Source organism: Lepus europaeus, chromosome 22 (genome assembly GCF_033115175.1).
Source record: "Lepus europaeus isolate LE1 chromosome 22, mLepTim1.pri, whole genome shotgun sequence".
Lineage (NCBI taxonomy): Eukaryota > Metazoa > Chordata > Mammalia > Lagomorpha > Leporidae > Lepus > Lepus europaeus.
This window is the reverse complement of record NC_084848.1, coordinates 10,009,838-10,026,077: the sequence shown is the minus strand read 5'-3', so window position 1 is coordinate 10,026,077 and position 16,240 is coordinate 10,009,838. Positions and strand designations below refer to the sequence as shown.

The 16,240-nt window shown below is 53.3% G+C and overlaps 1 protein-coding gene across 2 annotated transcripts in view; it reads left to right on the top strand.

Moving 5' to 3' along the window:
• The window catches only part of SLC24A4 (solute carrier family 24 member 4), a 134,494-nt gene extending 120,725 nt beyond the window's left edge, over positions 1–13,769 (top strand). For both annotated transcript variants that reach the window (XM_062181315.1, XM_062181314.1), the window contains exons 13-17: positions 6,341–6,507; positions 8,986–9,100; positions 11,536–11,648; positions 12,000–12,065; positions 13,004–13,769. In XM_062181315.1, the coding sequence (XP_062037299.1) occupies positions 6,341–6,507; positions 8,986–9,100; positions 11,536–11,648; positions 12,000–12,065; positions 13,004–13,156 (614 nt within the window). In that variant the 3' untranslated portion in view covers positions 13,157–13,769. The remainder of the gene's footprint in view (positions 1–6,340; positions 6,508–8,985; positions 9,101–11,535; positions 11,649–11,999; positions 12,066–13,003) is intronic.
• Positions 13,770–16,240: the final 2,471 nt, after the last annotated feature.

Genomic DNA, 16,240 nt, shown 5'->3' with positions numbered 1-16,240 from the left:
TACGGCAGCGTAATATTCCATTGTGTTTGTGTCGCACGTGGATGGCGGTGTCCCTTCATCACACGGTGGAAGCTTGGGTGGTTTCTGGTTTTGGCTGTTGGTGAGCGATGCTGCCGTGACGGTACGTGTCCAAGTTCTTGCGTGGACTTCCGTCTTCGTTTCTCTGGGGCTCATGAGGAGGAGTGGCATTGCTGAGTCATGTGGGGACTCTTTGGTTAACTCTTTAGGAAACAGACTGTGTTCCAGAGTGTGTCTCCCACTTCCTGGTCCCGTGAGCAGCGTGCGAAGGCCCCTGCGTTCCCGCACCCTGGCCAATACTGACTTATCTTTTTTGCATCATCATCGTCCTTGAGGTGTGAAATCATTCTGAGTTGTATTTTCACAGATGTTGAGCATCTCTTCTCGAGCTTGTTGACCATTTTCATATCTTTTTTTTTTAGAACTGTCTGTTCAAGTCTTTTGCCCATTTTTTCAACTTGGGGTTTTTTTAATTGTTGAGTGGTAAAAGTTCATTTCATGGCCGGCGCCGCTGCTCACTAGGCTAATCCTCCGCCTTGCGGCTCCAGCACACCGGGTTCTAGTCCTGGTCGGGGCACCGATCCTGTCCCGGTTGCCCCTCTTCCAGGCCAGCTCTCTGCTGTAGCCAGGGAGTGCAGTGGAGGATGGCCCAAGCACTTGGGCCCTGCACACCATGGGAGACCAGGAGAAGCACCTGGCTCCTGCCATCGGATCAGCGCGGTGCGCCTGCTGCAGCGCGCTACCGCAGCGGCCATTGGAGGGTGAACCAACGGCAAAAGGAAGACCTTTCTCTCTGTCTCTCTCTCTCACTGTCCACTCTGCCTGTCAAAAAAAAAAAAAAGTTCATTTCATATTTTTGATACCAGATTCTTATCAGATATGTGACTTACACAAGTTTTCTCCCCACTTCATGAGTTTTTTTTCAGTACTTCTTGATGGTGTCCTATGAATCAGAAAACATTTTTATTCTGATAAAATCTAATTTATCTTTTGTAGGTGGTGACTTTGGTATTACTTAAGAAATGATTGTCTTGTGCATGGTCATAAAGAATTATACCTAGGTTGTCTTCAAAGAGTTCTATATTTGCAGCTCTTGTATTGAAGTCTGTCATTTTTTACCTAATTTGTGTACTTAGGAGGCAGGGTACCAGCTTCGTTCTTTTATAGTTGTCCTGGCACCGTCTGTTCAACAGGCTATTCTTTCCCTATTGAATTGACCCAACACCTGCCGGATCAGTTAACACTAAATGTACAGGTTTATTTTTGGACTCTAAATTCCATGCCATTGATCGGTGGATCCTATGCCAGTAGCACACTCTTTTGGTTACTGTTGCTTTTCAGTAAATCTTAAAATCAGATATGTAGGTCTTCCAACTTCCAACTTCCAACCTTGTTCTTTTTTAAAGATTTTTTTTTTCCTTTGACTATTCTGGGTCCCTTCTATTTCCATTTGGGTTTAAGAATCATCTTGTCAATTTCTGCAGAAAATCCAGCTGGGATTTTGATAAGGATTTGTACTGATTCTGTAAGTAAACTTGGGGAATTTTTGCCCTCTTAACACTATTAAGTCTTCAACTTTTTTTTTTTTTGGACAGGCAGAGTGGACAGTGAGAGAGAGAGAGAGAGACAGAGAGAAAGGTCTTCCTTTTGCCGTTGGTTCACCCTCCAATGGCCGCTGTGGCTGGCGTGCTGCGGCCGGCACACTGCGCTGATCCGAAGCCAGGAGCCAGGTGCTTCTCCTGGTCTCCCATGGGGTGCAGGGCCCAAGCACTTGGGCCATCCTCCACTGCCTTCCCAGGCCACAGCAGAGAGCTGGCCTGGAAGAGGGGCAACCGGGACAGAATCCGGCGCCCTGACCAGGACTAGAACCTGGTGTGCCGGCGCCGCAAGGCGGAAGATTAGCCTAGTGAGCCGCGGCGCCGGCCAAGTCTTCAACTTTATAAAAGGATATCTCCCCATTTATTTAGTTCTTTGATTTCTTTCAATGATACTTAGTTTTCAACATGTAAGTCTTGCATTTCTTTTGTCATGCAAATATAAATGACATTTTTCTTTTGATGCCATTATACATAAGATTGTTAATTTTTGAATTGTTCCTTGTTAGTTTATAGAAATACAACTGAATTTTGTACAGTGACCTCTTACCTTGCAGCTAGTTGGTTTTTTTTTTTCTTTTTTTGTGGATTCCTTAGGATTTTTATGTATAAGATCACATCAACTGCAAATAGGGTTCAGTTTCCTTCTTTGCAGTCTGAGCCACCTTTACTTCTCTCCCTCGCCCAGCTTCCTTGGCTGAGCCTGGGGTATACTGGTATACCGTTGGATACATTGGTGAGAGCAGGTACACTCCTCTTCCTCCCGACCGTGGGAGGAACCATCAGCCTTTCACCATTTAGAACATTGGTTGGGGGCTTGTGGATACCTCTGATCAAGTTGAGGAAGTTCCCTTTCTAGTTTGTTGTTGAGTGTTTGTTATCATGAAAGAGCATTAACTTTGTCAAATGCTTCTTCTGCCTCACTTGAGAAGATCCTGCGGTTTCTTTATTAGCCTGGTGTGTTGCAATGATTGGATTTCATTTTGTGCGAGCCCCACTTGCGTTCCTGGGATGAATTCCAGTTCGTTATAGTGTACACCTTTTATATGATCCAAGACTCAGTTTTGTTAAAGGATTTTTGCACCTGTATGCAGAAGGGGTATTGACCTGTACTTTTCTTTTCCCTGCATGTCTTTGTCTGGCTTTGGCCTCACTGTAAAACTACTTTCATAAGATGAATTAGGAAGTGTTCCCCCTCTCGTATATTTTGGAAGAGTTTGTGACGAATTCATATTAATTTTTTAGACATTTGGTAGAAATCTCCATGAAGCCATCTGGTCCTGGCATTACTTTGAGGGAAATTGTTTGATTGCTGTTTCAACCTCTTGTTCTAAGTCTGTTCCGATTTTCTCTTTCTTTTTGAGTCAGTTTTGGGAGTTTGTGTCTTTCTAACAGTTTATCCATTCACTTATGTTGTCTAATTTGTTGGCATATGATTGTTCATTCTCTGATAATTCTTTTTATTTCTGCAAGGCTCGCAGTAACTTCCCTCTTTCATTCCTGACTTGAGACTTCTTTTTTTTCTTAGCCTACGTAAAGATTTGTCAACTTTTATTGACCTTTTCGAAGAACAAACTTTTTATTTATTGAGTATATTATTTTTTATTCTATATTTTATTTATGTCCACTCTAATCTTGATTCTTTTGGTTTCTTTGGATTTAACTTGCTCTTTTTCCATATCATCTTTAAATTTTTTATTTATTTATTTATTTTCATTTTATCTGAAAGGCAGACAAAGGGAGATCTTCCATCCACTGGTTCACTCCCCCAAATGCCTGCGAAAGCCGGGCTGGGCCAGGCCAGCCGGAAGCCAGGAGCTGAGAAGTCTGTACAGATCTTGCATGTGGGTACAGAGGCCAAGCACTTGGGCCTTCTTCTGATTTCCCAGGTTCATTAGCAGGGAGCTGGATCAGAAGTGGAGCAGCCGGGACTTGAACCAGCTCCTGTATGGGATGCCAGCACTGCAGGAGGTGGCTTAACCTGTGGCACCCCATGCTGGCCCCTCTTTTCTCATTAGGGAAGGAAGTTAGGCCTGCAGTCTTCCCCTGCTTCAACACAGTGACTTCCAGTCATGCACTTCTCTCTAAGTGCTGTTTTCATTGCTTCATAGATTTGGGTATGTCACATTTTTGTTTTCGTTCCTCTTGAAGTATTTCCTAATTTCTCTAGAGATTTCTTCTTGGGCTCATTGTGTTTTTGGTCTGTGTTGTTTGATTCCCACATACTTTTTTCTGTTGTCGACCTCTAATCCCGTTCCACTGTGGCTCCACACTCTGCATGATTGCATTGAGTCTTGTCTCGTGGCCTAGCAGGTGGTCCTGGCGAATGTTGCCCGTGCAGTTGGGAGGAAGGGCCTTCTCCTTGAGGGTACCTACTGATGGTTGTCCTGAGCTTCGGCAGAGCTTATGAACAAGAGTTCTCAGATTCCCCTCCTGCTCCCTTCTCTCTCCGCGTTGTCTTGAGAGCCCGTTATACGTACGTTGGTCCGCGCGGCCTCTGCAGCCCTGTTCATTTTCCTTCATTCTTGTTGCTTTCTTCTCTTCATACTCGGCCATTTCACGGCCTGTCTTCAGAGGAGCTAATTGTTTTTTTAATTAATTTATTTATTTTATTTGAAAGACAGAGACAGAAAGGTCTTCCTTCCATTGGTTCACTCCCCAAATGGCCGCTATGGCTGGCGCTGCGCCGATCCGAAGCCAGGAGCCAGGTGCTTCCTCCTGATCTCCCATGCAGGTGCAGGGCCCAAGCACTTGGGCCATCCTCCACTGCCCTCTGGGCCACAGCAGAGAGCTGGACTGGAAGAGGGGCAACTGGGACTAGAACCCGGTGCCCACATGGGATTCCAGTGCCGTAGGCAAATGATTAGCCAAGTGAGCTACGACACTGGCCCTGGGGGAGCTGATTGTTTTCTTCTGCCTGTCCATATCCACTGCTGAGAAGTTTTCGTTGTAGTCATCAGACTTCAGTCGAGAGTCTCTTTTTGGTTCTTTTCATCATTTTTACCCTTTTATTGATGTTTTTTAGTATCATGCCCATACTTTAATCTTTTAGATTAAAAACAAGTTTTTGAATGTGTTTGAAAGCAACTGGTTTAAGGTTTTGTCTGGTAAACCCCATAAATGGGCCTCCCTCTGTGGACTGGCTTTGTTCCTGTGCGTGGGCCACACTTCCTCAGGTCTTCTCTCTGGTATTTCTGCCAGTCCCATAGCTCCCCTGTAGCGGAGAGCTGCATTGGAAGTGGAGCAGCCAGAACTCAAACTGGCACCTGTATGGGATGCTGGTGTCACAGGTGGCAGGTTACCTACGATGCCACAGCACCAGCCCCCGTTGTTGCTTTTTAAAATTCTTATTTATTTGCTTCTTGGTGACTTTTTCTAAACTAACTCTGCAAGATCTGCGTGGTTTTGCTGCAGGTAGCTCCCGAGGTCTCTGCTTGCAGGATGAATGCTGATGACTGCACGAGACACCCGGTGGTGCCCGGGTCCAGGAGTCCCGGGCGAGAGCTCCGCTGAACAGCGGGGCTGTGCGTCTGCTTGGAGGTGCCTTCCGCGCTCAGGCAGAGAGATCGCACTCGGCATCAGGCTTTGCTTCCCGCTCATGCAGAGCCACAAAGGCAGGCAGAGGTGAAGGCTTTGCACCTGCTGCCGTCTCTGCTGAGCGCGGACACGAGCCTGGACTCACCGAGAGCTCTGGGAAGCCCCCGTGGGCATCTCACTCCCCAGCCGGTCCTCAGGCTGTTTGTCTGGACAGCAGGACTTGATGGTGGGCTCTGGTGGTTTTCCACAAACACCCCCGAGGAAAAGGCCCGTGAGCACTGACTCGGGGGACATAGAGATGGCTTCGGACTCGGCAGGGCAAGCGTCAGCAGTGTGTGGGAAGAGGCTTGGGAGCTGCTGCGGCTGCCAGGCTGCTGTTTGCCATGGTCCCTGCAGGCTGTTGGTGTTCAAGGCTACTCTGGGGATGAAAGGGATGGAATTGAAGGCAAAACTCCACAGAGCTCACCGTCTTGCTGAGATTGTATGTGGAGTCCCTGGGTGGGGCCCAGTGAGAGCTGGACTGCATCAGGAGCCCTAGCTTTCAGTCTTGTGCCTGTCTTGAGCTGACTGACCTGGGAGCGAAGGAGCGGAGGTTTCCCAAGCACCTACTGTGGAGGAGGTGCTCTGTGCTGGATGTTTTATGGACAGTGTATCATAGGATCCTTGCCACAACCAAGAAAGAGGAAATGTTCCCATTTCCCAGATGAGGAAGCTGCTAAGATGCAAAGGGCTTAGCCCTGTGCCCAATGCCGGTGGAAGATATTCTATGTTGATTGTTACATTGTTGCAATAGTGCACCTGCTGTTGTCATGGAGGTCCTGGAGCTGAGGGGGATGCTCAAGGTCATTTGAATTCCAGCCCAAGACTGAGTGCAAAGCCCACCTGTACCCCTCAGCCCCCCTCAGCAGCCCTATGCAAAGCTCATTCCTCTGTGGGCCTCCCCTTCCTTATCCAGTCAAATGAACAATCGGCAATGACTGAAGAAATTCCATCAACAAACCCTGAATTGTGCAGCTACTTCCAGGGTGACGTCACGGAGGCCCATGGCTCTGTAGGTCAGATGCTTCGCATCGCATCAGTGGCATTCTCTTGTTTAGCTTGGAAAAGCAAACCTCCAGGTCGACTGGCAGGCGAGTAACCTGCTGTGTGTTTCTCTCCCCCTCCCGCCTCGTCCCACCCCATCTCCACAGAGGCGAGAGGGGACAAGGCCAAGTGGGTGTTCACGTGGCCGCTCATCTTCCTGCTGTGCATCACCATCCCCAACTGCAGCAAGCCCCGCTGGGAGAAGCTCTTCATGGTCACCTTCATCACCGCTACCCTGTGGATCGCTGTGTTCTCCTACCTCATGGTGTGGCTGGTGAGCGGCGCTGGGCCGGGCGGGAGGAGGAGGGGAGCTGGGCGCAGGCCAGCCACAGCCCTCCCCGGCTACAGCTTACTCCTCCTCCGTAGAAATGGGGTTTTCAGGAAAGTGCCTGGCGCTGGGTTGTGTGCCAGGGATGCCAGGGCAGACACAGCAGAGATGGGCGGCTCTGCTGGGGGTGGGGGGCAGCACCCAGAGGCAGCTGACACCTAGCGCCTTCCAGGTCCCCCAGAGAACTGTGCAGGAAGGAGACCGGAGCCAGCAGGGAAACAGGATGCATGCAGGCAGCCCCCACCGTGCCCCTGCCAGCAGGTGCTCCTGTTCCTCCCCTCTGTGCCAGGGGCTGGCTTACGCACATTACATAAACGCTCCTGTAGCCTCGTAACAACCCCACGGGATAGCTATTTTTACTATTGCTATTTTGCAGGTGGGGAAATTGAAGCGTGGGGAGATGGAGTAATTTGCCCAAGGTTACACAGTTAGTGGGTGCCAGAACTGGGGAGAGCAGTCCGTGTGCAAAAGGATTTTTAAAACCTGCGTGCCCTTTCATCCAGTGATTCTAGTCCCTGGGATTCATCCTAAGGAGGTGGGAGGAGGAGAAGTCAGAGAGGGCCACACAGGCAGCAGGAGGGAGCGGCTGGAGCCCTCGGCCGGGAGTCCCGGCTCCGTCACTTACCGGCTGTGTGCCCGGGTGATACTGCTTAGCCTCTCTGAGCCTCAGCTGGCATAGTGATAGTGCCTCCCACATGGGTAGAAAATAATAGCGTGCAGTTATGTGAGTTGAGCACCTTGTAGAGTACCTGGTGACAGTAAGTGCTCACTAAATGCTGCTTGTCATATGTAGTGGTGTTGCAAGACCAACAAGGAGACCACCTGCGTCTCCCATAATGAGGGCAGTTGGCTCAAACTTCACAGGGGTGCAGTAAACCGTGGGCATCGTGGCTGAATTTTCCGGGTGGAAAGGCCTCTCCCACGTGTTCTGACCTGGAGCAGTTACGAAAGAGACGGTAGTATAGCTGGTTTCATTTTTTCTAGTACGCACACCCCAAAAAGGCTGAAAAGCAGTGGTTTTCAAATGTGGTTCTCCGACCCTCAGAATCCCAGCGCCCCGGGGCTCGGGAAGGCACACTCTTGGACCCCAGGAGCGGGGTCTCTGGGCGGGGTCTGGCAGTCTGCGCTTTCATGGACTCCCCAGGAATTTGCTAATTGCTCAACTTTGAGAGTCCTTGCAAAGTGTCGATAACAGGTGTCCGTGGGCCTTGAGAAATGGTAGGGGGTTTTATCTCCTTTTCTTTTTTTTTTAATATTTATTTATTTTTTACTTGAGAGTCAGAGTTATACAGAGAAAGGAGAGGCAGAGAGAGAGAGAAGGAGAGGTCTTCCATCTGATGGTTTACTCCCCAGTTGGCAGCAACGGCTGGAACTGCGACGGTCAGAAGCCAGGAAACAGGAGCTTCTTCCGGGTCTCCCATGCAGGTGCAGAGGCCCAAGGACTTGGGCCATCTTCTACTGTCTTTCCTAGGCCATAACAGAGAGCTGGATTGGAAGTGGAGAAGCTGGGACTAGAACCGGCGCCCATATGGGATGCCGGCGCTTCAGGCCAGGGCATTAACCCACTGTGCTACAGCACCAGCCCCTATCTCATTTTATTTTCTAAGCCTTTTAAAACAATGAGCACCTGCAATCAAGAAAAAATGGAACACTCAAAAGACATTCTTCAAATAAAAACACATTCCACAGATTTCCTTTTTTTTTTAAGATTTATTTATTTGAAAGAGTTAGAGAGATCATCCATCTGCTGGTTCACTCCCTGAATGGCCTCAGTGGCCAGAACTGCGCCGATCCAAAGCCAGGAGCCAGGAGCCTCCTCGGGATCTCCCATGCAGGTGCAGAGGCCCAAGGACTTGGGCCATCTTCTGCTGCTTTCCCAGGCCACAGCAGAGAGCTGGATCAGAATTGGAGCAGCCTGAGCTGAAACAGGTGCCCAGATGGGATGCTGGCGTCACAGGCGACAGCTTTATCTGCTGCACCACGCGCCAGTCCCAATACTCCACATTTTTCTATCAGTTGCAGCAATACCACCTTCAGGTTACAAACACACAGGGTGAGGGTGGGCATTGTGGTGCTGCTAGGACACCCTCATCCCGTATCAAAGTGCCAGTTTGGGTCCCAGTTACTCCACTTACAATTCAGCTTCCTGCTGTCTGTGGGAGACAGCAAATGTTGCTCACGTATTTGGGTTTCTGCCATCCACATGGGAGTTCCTGGCTCCTGACTGGGCCTGGTACAGCTCTGGATGTTCCAGGGATTTGGGGGGTAACCAGCAGATAGAAGCTCTTGCTCGCTCTCTGTCTCTGTCTTCCTGTCTCCTTGCCTTTTAAGTAGATGGAAATAAGTAAGTCAGCACGAGAGCGAGTGCGTGGGGTGAGCAGAGTTGCCGGGCTGAGTTGTGTGTCCATGTCTCCCTTTCTGCAGGTCACTATCACTGGATACACGCTCGGGATCCCGGACGTCATCATGGGCATCACTTTCCTGGCCGCGGGGACCAGCGTTCCAGACTGCATGGCCAGCCTGATCGTGGCCAGGCAAGGTATGGGTCATACCTGGGCCCCAGAGCCCTCAGCGTCACCATGTGGCCACCTCATTGCCCCTGCCGCCCTTCGGTTGGTCTCACTGTGGCTCTTACGACTGCCGGTGGTCAGGTCCTGCCAGGGGGGAAGCTGTAATGTCTAGAAAGCACCGCTGATTAGATTCCACCCATGGGAAGCGTACGGGTCCTCCAGGGTGAAGCTCTCTGGCCTTCTAGAAGCATCTGCCCAAGGTCACCTGTCAACGTGACATCCAGCAGAGCCAAACCAGACCTCATCTAGACAACGAGCTCAGGTTGGAAGGTTCTGGTCCCGTCCAGCCAACCTTCCCCACTCTTTGTCCAATGTATAGGACATGAATAACGTTTTGGTTTGCTCGTTGCTTTTTCTTTGGGCTTATGTAGTGGCACGGGTTGAGCAAGATGGAGGGGGGTGTGAGTGAAGCTAGGGTCTTTGAGTGCAGAACAAAGCACTAGAAATGTCTGGCCTTGATTCCCTGTGTCTTTTCTGCCAGGGTGGTAACACCCAGCATGGGTGCCTGTGGATCTCCTGCACAGATCAGAGTGTGGGAGTCGGGGTGGGGATGCACGAGCAACAGAGAGAAGTCTCATGGGAGACAGGGCAGGGAACAGCGCCCAGAGAGAAAGGTTGGCTTGGAAAGGAGGCAGAGGCCGGTTTGCTTCTCTAGGGTGAGAACCTGGGGCGGGGGAGCGCCTGGTGGGTCAGGCCCGAGAAAATCTGAACCGAGGGCCAGGGAAGTATGGGAGAAGCTTTGGGGGTGGGCAGGGGTCTTACTGGGGAGGGATTCAGTTGGGAACAGGGGATGAGGGGCTGGAAGTTGGTTGGGTGGCCTTTGATACAAGCCTGTTCATTTTCTCGGGCTGCAGCCACCCACAGACACTTCCTCTCATAGCTCTGGGCCCCCAGGTCTGAAATCCAGGAGGCAGCAGGTGCCGCTTCCTCTGAAGGCTCTGGAGCAGGGGGTCCCCCTTGCCCACTTCTAGCCTCTGGGGGAGCCAGCAGCCCACAGGGTTCCTCACCCAGGTGATGGGGCCCCCTTCCCTGTGAGTGCATCTGTGTGCAAATGTTCTTCCCAGAAGGATACCAGCGATTGGTGAAAACGTTCCCTACTGAGCCCTTGTCTTACCCAGCCCCATGTGGAGCAGGAACCCGGCTCCTCCCCCTCCTCCCTCAACTCCAGCATCTGATTCGCCCCCTCCCAGTGCAGGTCCAGCGAGTGCCTGCAAAACAGTCGCTGTACCCCCTTCCCCTCCCAGGGACCGGGAGATGGAGGGCCAGTTTCCCAGAGGTACTGCCCCTCCCTGGACGAAGCTGCCAAGGTTCTGAAGTCTCTCTGAACGCACCTGGGGCAGGTGCAAAGCAGGGATGTCAGCCCAAATGTGAGAGCCGGGGGGGGGGGGGTCAGCAGCCGAAGCCCCGCGGATGGGAGGAGCGGCCGGGAGCAAACAGAGCCGGCCCGCCCGTCTGGACGCTGAGCTGAGGGGCTGCAGAGCTTTGTGGCTGCCAAAGCAGCGCGGTGGTTATAGACACTTGTGTTCCAGGAGTCTTCCTTCCAGAAGCATCTGTGCGAGTGTGTGCCGAATCAGGGCCGAGTGGCTGGGTTAGAACAGCGTTTGGGCGGTGTGTGTCTTGTCTGTGAAAGTTTGCTTTCTGACTTGGCATAGCCCTCACGTGAGTTAGCCCCTGGGTGGTTGGGCAGGAAGGGGATGCCAGGACAGCACAGCCCCCAGATGCTTTGAGGCTGGTTGGAGAAAGAGGGTTCACCCTTCCCAAACCACCAGGGCACAAGTTCCAGGGAGCCATTGTTTGGGCCTCAAGGACACGCTGGGGCTTGGCATTGAGGACATGGGACTAGGGGTCCTGGACTGGGCCCCTGGGAAACCATGTGCCCTTGATCCTCGGCCACACGGGGTGGCCAGCTGCCCCGTCTCCCCCAGAGTGACCAGGAGCGTTTGGTAGGCAACACTCAGGGAGGTGCTCAGCCTCAGCCAACGGCCCTGGGGCCAGAAGCAGCGGAGGCCCCGTGTGGATTTGCGTCACCCACCACACGCTGGGTGGTGTCGTCAACTGAGCCCCTCTCTTGAATCGCGCTCTCCTTGGCTGTCTCCTGGTCACCTGGCATCCTCCCTGGGCACATCTGTACCCAGGTAGCTCCTGCTCATAAGGACCCGCCCTGCTGGCTGGGGCCCAGCCTCGTGACCTCCGCACAGACCCTGTCTCCAAATAAGGTGGCTCCCTGAAGTCACACGGGTCACCGTGCAGCCCCTGGTGGGTGCCTTCAGCTTCACCGAAGATGTGGCGTGCAGGAAGAAGGAACCCCTGTGTCGGGGCTCAGCCTGCAGGACGAGCGTGAGAGAGAACGCAGGTCTGGGCAGCCTGCAGTTCGTGACCACCCCGTGTCACTGTCCCCCCGCAGGCCTCGGTGACATGGCGGTCTCCAACACCATCGGGAGCAACGTCTTTGACATCCTGGTGGGGCTTGGCATCCCATGGGGCCTGCAGACCATGGTCATTAATTACGGGTCCACGGTAAGTGCCTCTCCTCTCCTCCCTAACGCAGGGGCATCCAGTTTACGGAGGGCAGTGGCGTGGGCCCTGTCCCGGCTGCCGCTTCTCCGGGGTGCCCAGGCCCCCACCTCTGCAGGCTCCCAGGGATGTCACAGCTTTGCCCTCCGTCCTTGGCCTCTGGCAGGCCTGTCCACATCCCCGGTCAAGTCGGACACCTGAATCCGCATGTCCCTGCCGCCCCACGGCTGCTGTCTCAAACCTGCCCCTGGGTTCTTCTCTTGAGAGAGAGAGTGAACGCACAGGGCACCGGGCGTCCCAGGTGGAGCGGCAGCGCGGCCGAGCGGCTCAGGGAGCACGTGTTTGGTTTTGCAGGTGAAGATCAATAGCCGGGGGCTGGTCTACTCCGTGGTGCTGCTGCTGGGCTCCGTTGCGCTCACCGTGAGTTCCTTCAGCTGCACTCGGGCTCCGATTCTCCCCTTCCCCGCTGCCCCCACCCCGCAGTCAGGGACAAACCCCAGGAAACGTGATGTCCCCCAAACCCAGGCTTTGCCCAGGGCGTCGGCACCCACCCCATGCTTTTTTTTTTGAGCAGAGAAGACGTTTCCAGAGAAAGCGCGTGGGGCTTCCTTCCCCTCGCTGCCCCTCCGGTCGCCAGTGCCAACTCTGCTGCTGTTATCTGAGCTGGCCAAGGGGAGGCAGGACAGACGGCCCTGCCCCGTGCAGCCGGCTTCCCTGTCGCTCTGGGATCCTCGCCAACTGGTGTGGGAGGCGCTCTGCCCATTGCCCTGTTGCAGGAGAGACGGCAGCTCAGGGGTTCAGTGATGCGTCCAAGGTCACGGGGTTAGGAAATGGAAAAGGCGGAATCTGAGCCCAGGCCGCTCAGTCCTCGGGCAGCCTTGTAGAGCCCGTGGTCTCTGACCCGCCGTGTTCTGCTGAGGTGGCCCAGGGAGAAGGTGGCGGGCAGGGTGGAAGGTGTAGTCGCGCCAGACATGAAGGCAGGAATTCCAAGAACAGGGCCCCTGGGAAATCCGAGGCAAGGTGGCCATAGCCAAGGGAGCGTCTCACAAAACACCTGACTTGTCCCTAAGAAGGCTTGGGTGAAGACCGCAGGGCCTCCCACTGGCCAGGAGGGCCCCTGTGCCTGGAGGAGGTGGCCTGCAGCTGGGGAGGGCCAGTCCCTGGAGTCAGAGACCCCCACGGCCGTGGAGCAGAGTTGAAGCCTTGCAGGGCTGGGTGTGGTCAAGCCAAGGGTGCACCTGCAGCGCCCCCTCTGCTCTCCTCCGAGGTCTGCGGAACATTCTAGGCCTCATCACCAGGAGAAACACCTCCTGTGCTCCCTGGCCCTGGGGTCCAGCTCTTGCCCTGTCTCCTTCCAGGTCCTCGGCATCCACCTAAACAAGTGGCGGCTGGACCGGAAGCTGGGGATCTACGTGCTGGTCCTCTACGCCGTCTTCCTGTGCTTCTCCATAATGATAGAGTTTAACGTCTTCACCTTCGTCAACTTGCCCATGTGCAGGGAAGACGACTAGAGCCGAGCCGCTGCTCCGGGAGCTGTTCGGGCCGCCCCGTTGCTGCTGGCGTCCTCCTCTCTCTCTCCCTCCCCCCGCAAGGGTCTCTCCTGCACCAGCAGCCACTGTCTGTTCTTTCGCGCACAGGAAGCAAGAACCACCAGGGTCCTTGCTGCCAGGAGTCCCGCTGCTTGGAGTCGGGCCCCGGAAGGCAGGACTCGGGGGCTGTTACTGGAGCAGCTTTGCAGACGCCCGAGCTGCCAGCTACGGATCTGCCAGGGGTCCCTGCTCTCTCCTGCACGCTGTGGTCGGGACTTGTGCGTGCAGTTTGTCTTCTTGGTTCACCGGCATCCTTGGAAAGGAGGCGGTCAGTGAGCGTGAGGTCTCCTGGGGCAGGTGCAACTTAAGAATGTGGTTCCCACGCATCACCTCTGGGCCAGAGGGGTGAGTTCCTTGGGCAGCACGTGCCACCAAGGGCCTCCGGCTTCTGCAGAGAGCACTCGCGGCTGGAGAGGGCATGGCCTGCACCTGCTGGGGCTGAGGGGCTGCTGGAGACTGGTGGCAGACGCTCCACCCCTTTTTCTGAAACACTGGAAGGATGGAAACAGTTTCTCACGGCAGATGAGCGAATGCGAGTGCGTATTCTTATCACTTTCAATGACACATTCAGAAAACGAGCAATGAAATGTTAAAAATAAAACATCCTCTAGATTCATCATACTTGAAAAATATTATTGCATAGAAAAGGAGAGCAGTGGTGACCCAAAAAAGGTAATGCTTGCAGGAAAAAAAAAATGAGTCCTCTGTGTCTCATCACACACTGGCACCGAGACATTGGGTTTGGAGTATAGAGAAGGGGGACAGAGCGACGCTGAATCGGGTGCTGAGTGAGAGAGACAGCAGAGACTGCCCCGGACCCTCTGTGCCACACCCAGCACCGTCTGTTGGTCTGCAGTTGCTTTGTTAATGCTCAAATTTCAAAACCACCCTGGTGAGAGACCCCATTCTTGATACGCCCAAAGAGCCATTCCTGAAAACCAATGCGTTGCTCTCTGGTTAGCTAAAGGCGAGTGTGAAAACTGTATCTTAGAATTTCCGGAGCGAAGTTTCTCGAACCTTGCAGTTTGCCGCACGTGAACAGCCGAGGGTGGGAGCCTGATGGGAAAAGTAGATGTGCAATAGCCGTCAGCTGCCTCGGGGTGGAACGTAGAGACGTAGAAGATTTGTGAATACAAATCACTCACGGGTTCTACGAAAGCACAAAGCAGTTTTATAGAGAGGTCTTATTTTTGTACCGTTTCTACTGCGAGAGTCTATCAGATCTGATGCACTTTGAGCTGTTTTGCACGGAACAGTGTAGGGGAACCGCCCGTGATGATGGGAGAGGGAGGGAGCTTTTTCGGTGATTCACCAGAAATCGCTTTAAACTTGCTGACGCCTCCGAATGTGGTGGCTGACCCCTTCCCGAGACACGAGATTGTGAGCCACGGTGGGGTGACTCTGTCCTTTAAGGCCTCCTGACCTTCCAAAGGGGGAAGTGGTTAGGCCCGCAGCCCCCCGGTTGCCCTGAGCCTGAGGCTGGGACGGGACCTCGCTCTTTGGGATTCACATCAGTATTCGTAGCGACACCACACTGAGGCTCCACTTGCTGTGGCTCTCCCTAGATCCTGGGCTCCGTGCCCTTCAAGTCGAGGTCACGGGCGATTTTCCTAAGAAACTGGCCAAGTGGGAGGGCGGGGAGCTGGCAGACTTGTCAGCGTAAGCTTCAGCTGCAAGAGGCTTCAGGGTACCCCCCGGGGTCTCTCTAAATTCTCATAGCTTAGCCCCCCTGGTCCCGCCCCTACCCCCAGCTCCAGACTCAGCCTGGTTGCAGAGTGCTTGCGGCTCTGTCTGGCTCTCCCAGCTGCCTGGTCATGTCAGCAGGGAGCGCTGTTGCCGCTGAACGGGATCTGTAGTCTTGGGAGGTCAGTGGTTCTGCTTCAGGGACCAGTAAGTGCCAGAGTGGGGGCCCAGCGGCCACCCTCCTCCCCCCAGCCCTGGCTCGGCCTGGGGCATGACTTTGCCCGTGTGGTTGCTTCTTATTACTTGTCCCCAGACCTCACCAAATATGTAATTGACTCCTGGGCTCCCCGGGTCATGGCCTAGTATCTGTCCCTATCCGATGTCCCCGTTTTTTCCTGACAAAGACCCAAATCCATTTTCAGCTCGAATAAGGCAGAGCCACAGGGCCCGTGGTGATGTCTCTGCTGGTTTTCGTTCTCTGAATCCTTGTGTAGCCTTCGTCTCCTGCTCTTCCAGAGGCCCCTGGAGATGACCGAAGTATACGGCAGCTGCAGTTAGAAACCAAAACACGCAGTTCTGACTATGTAGTGTGCTCCTCTTGGCTGGTTTTCTTGTCTTTAATGTGCCAATGTGACGTCCTTGAAGGATCTATGCATCTGTCGTATCTAGAAAACTAGACATACACTGTAGATGAAAAATTCTCTTTTTTAACTAAATATTTTTCCATCACCAGTTTAAAGAATTGCTTGGTTAATCAGGCCTTCACTTAAAAATTATGCTTTATTACTACATAGGATTTCTTCTTTATTTTATTCCCAAAGCTAATTTGCATGGGGTAATTACTCTGCTACAAAAATAGGCAATTGAAAAAAATAACTTAGCTTTTCTCATGGAGGGCAGAAAAGAAAAGAAAAGCTGTCGTACTCAGAAAATGCTTCTAGAAAGAGGAGCAGGTGATCCCTGTCGCTGTCTGCCCTGCCCTTGTCTGTGTGGGCTTAGCTGAAGTGGAAGATGTGCGGTGTCTTGAGAATCTGACGCTGGGACAGCCGTGGTGACAGGCTGGTGACCAAAGGCACCGTGGGCAGGGCGGTGCCGCCACCCACAGCCTGCTGGCTCCCGTGCCTGCCTCCCCATCCCCCGTGTAGCCCCCTTGTGCGCAGACCTGGACTCACTTGTGAAGTTCCACCTGCTCCTCACTCCCCACCTGTGAGTGCTGTTTCTTGCTTCTGCCCCCGTGGGTCCCCAGCCTTTACAGACCCCAGCAGTCCTGAGCCAGGTTCAACCTGGTGGGCTGCCGGTGCTGACCAAAGACCCCGTGGGCAG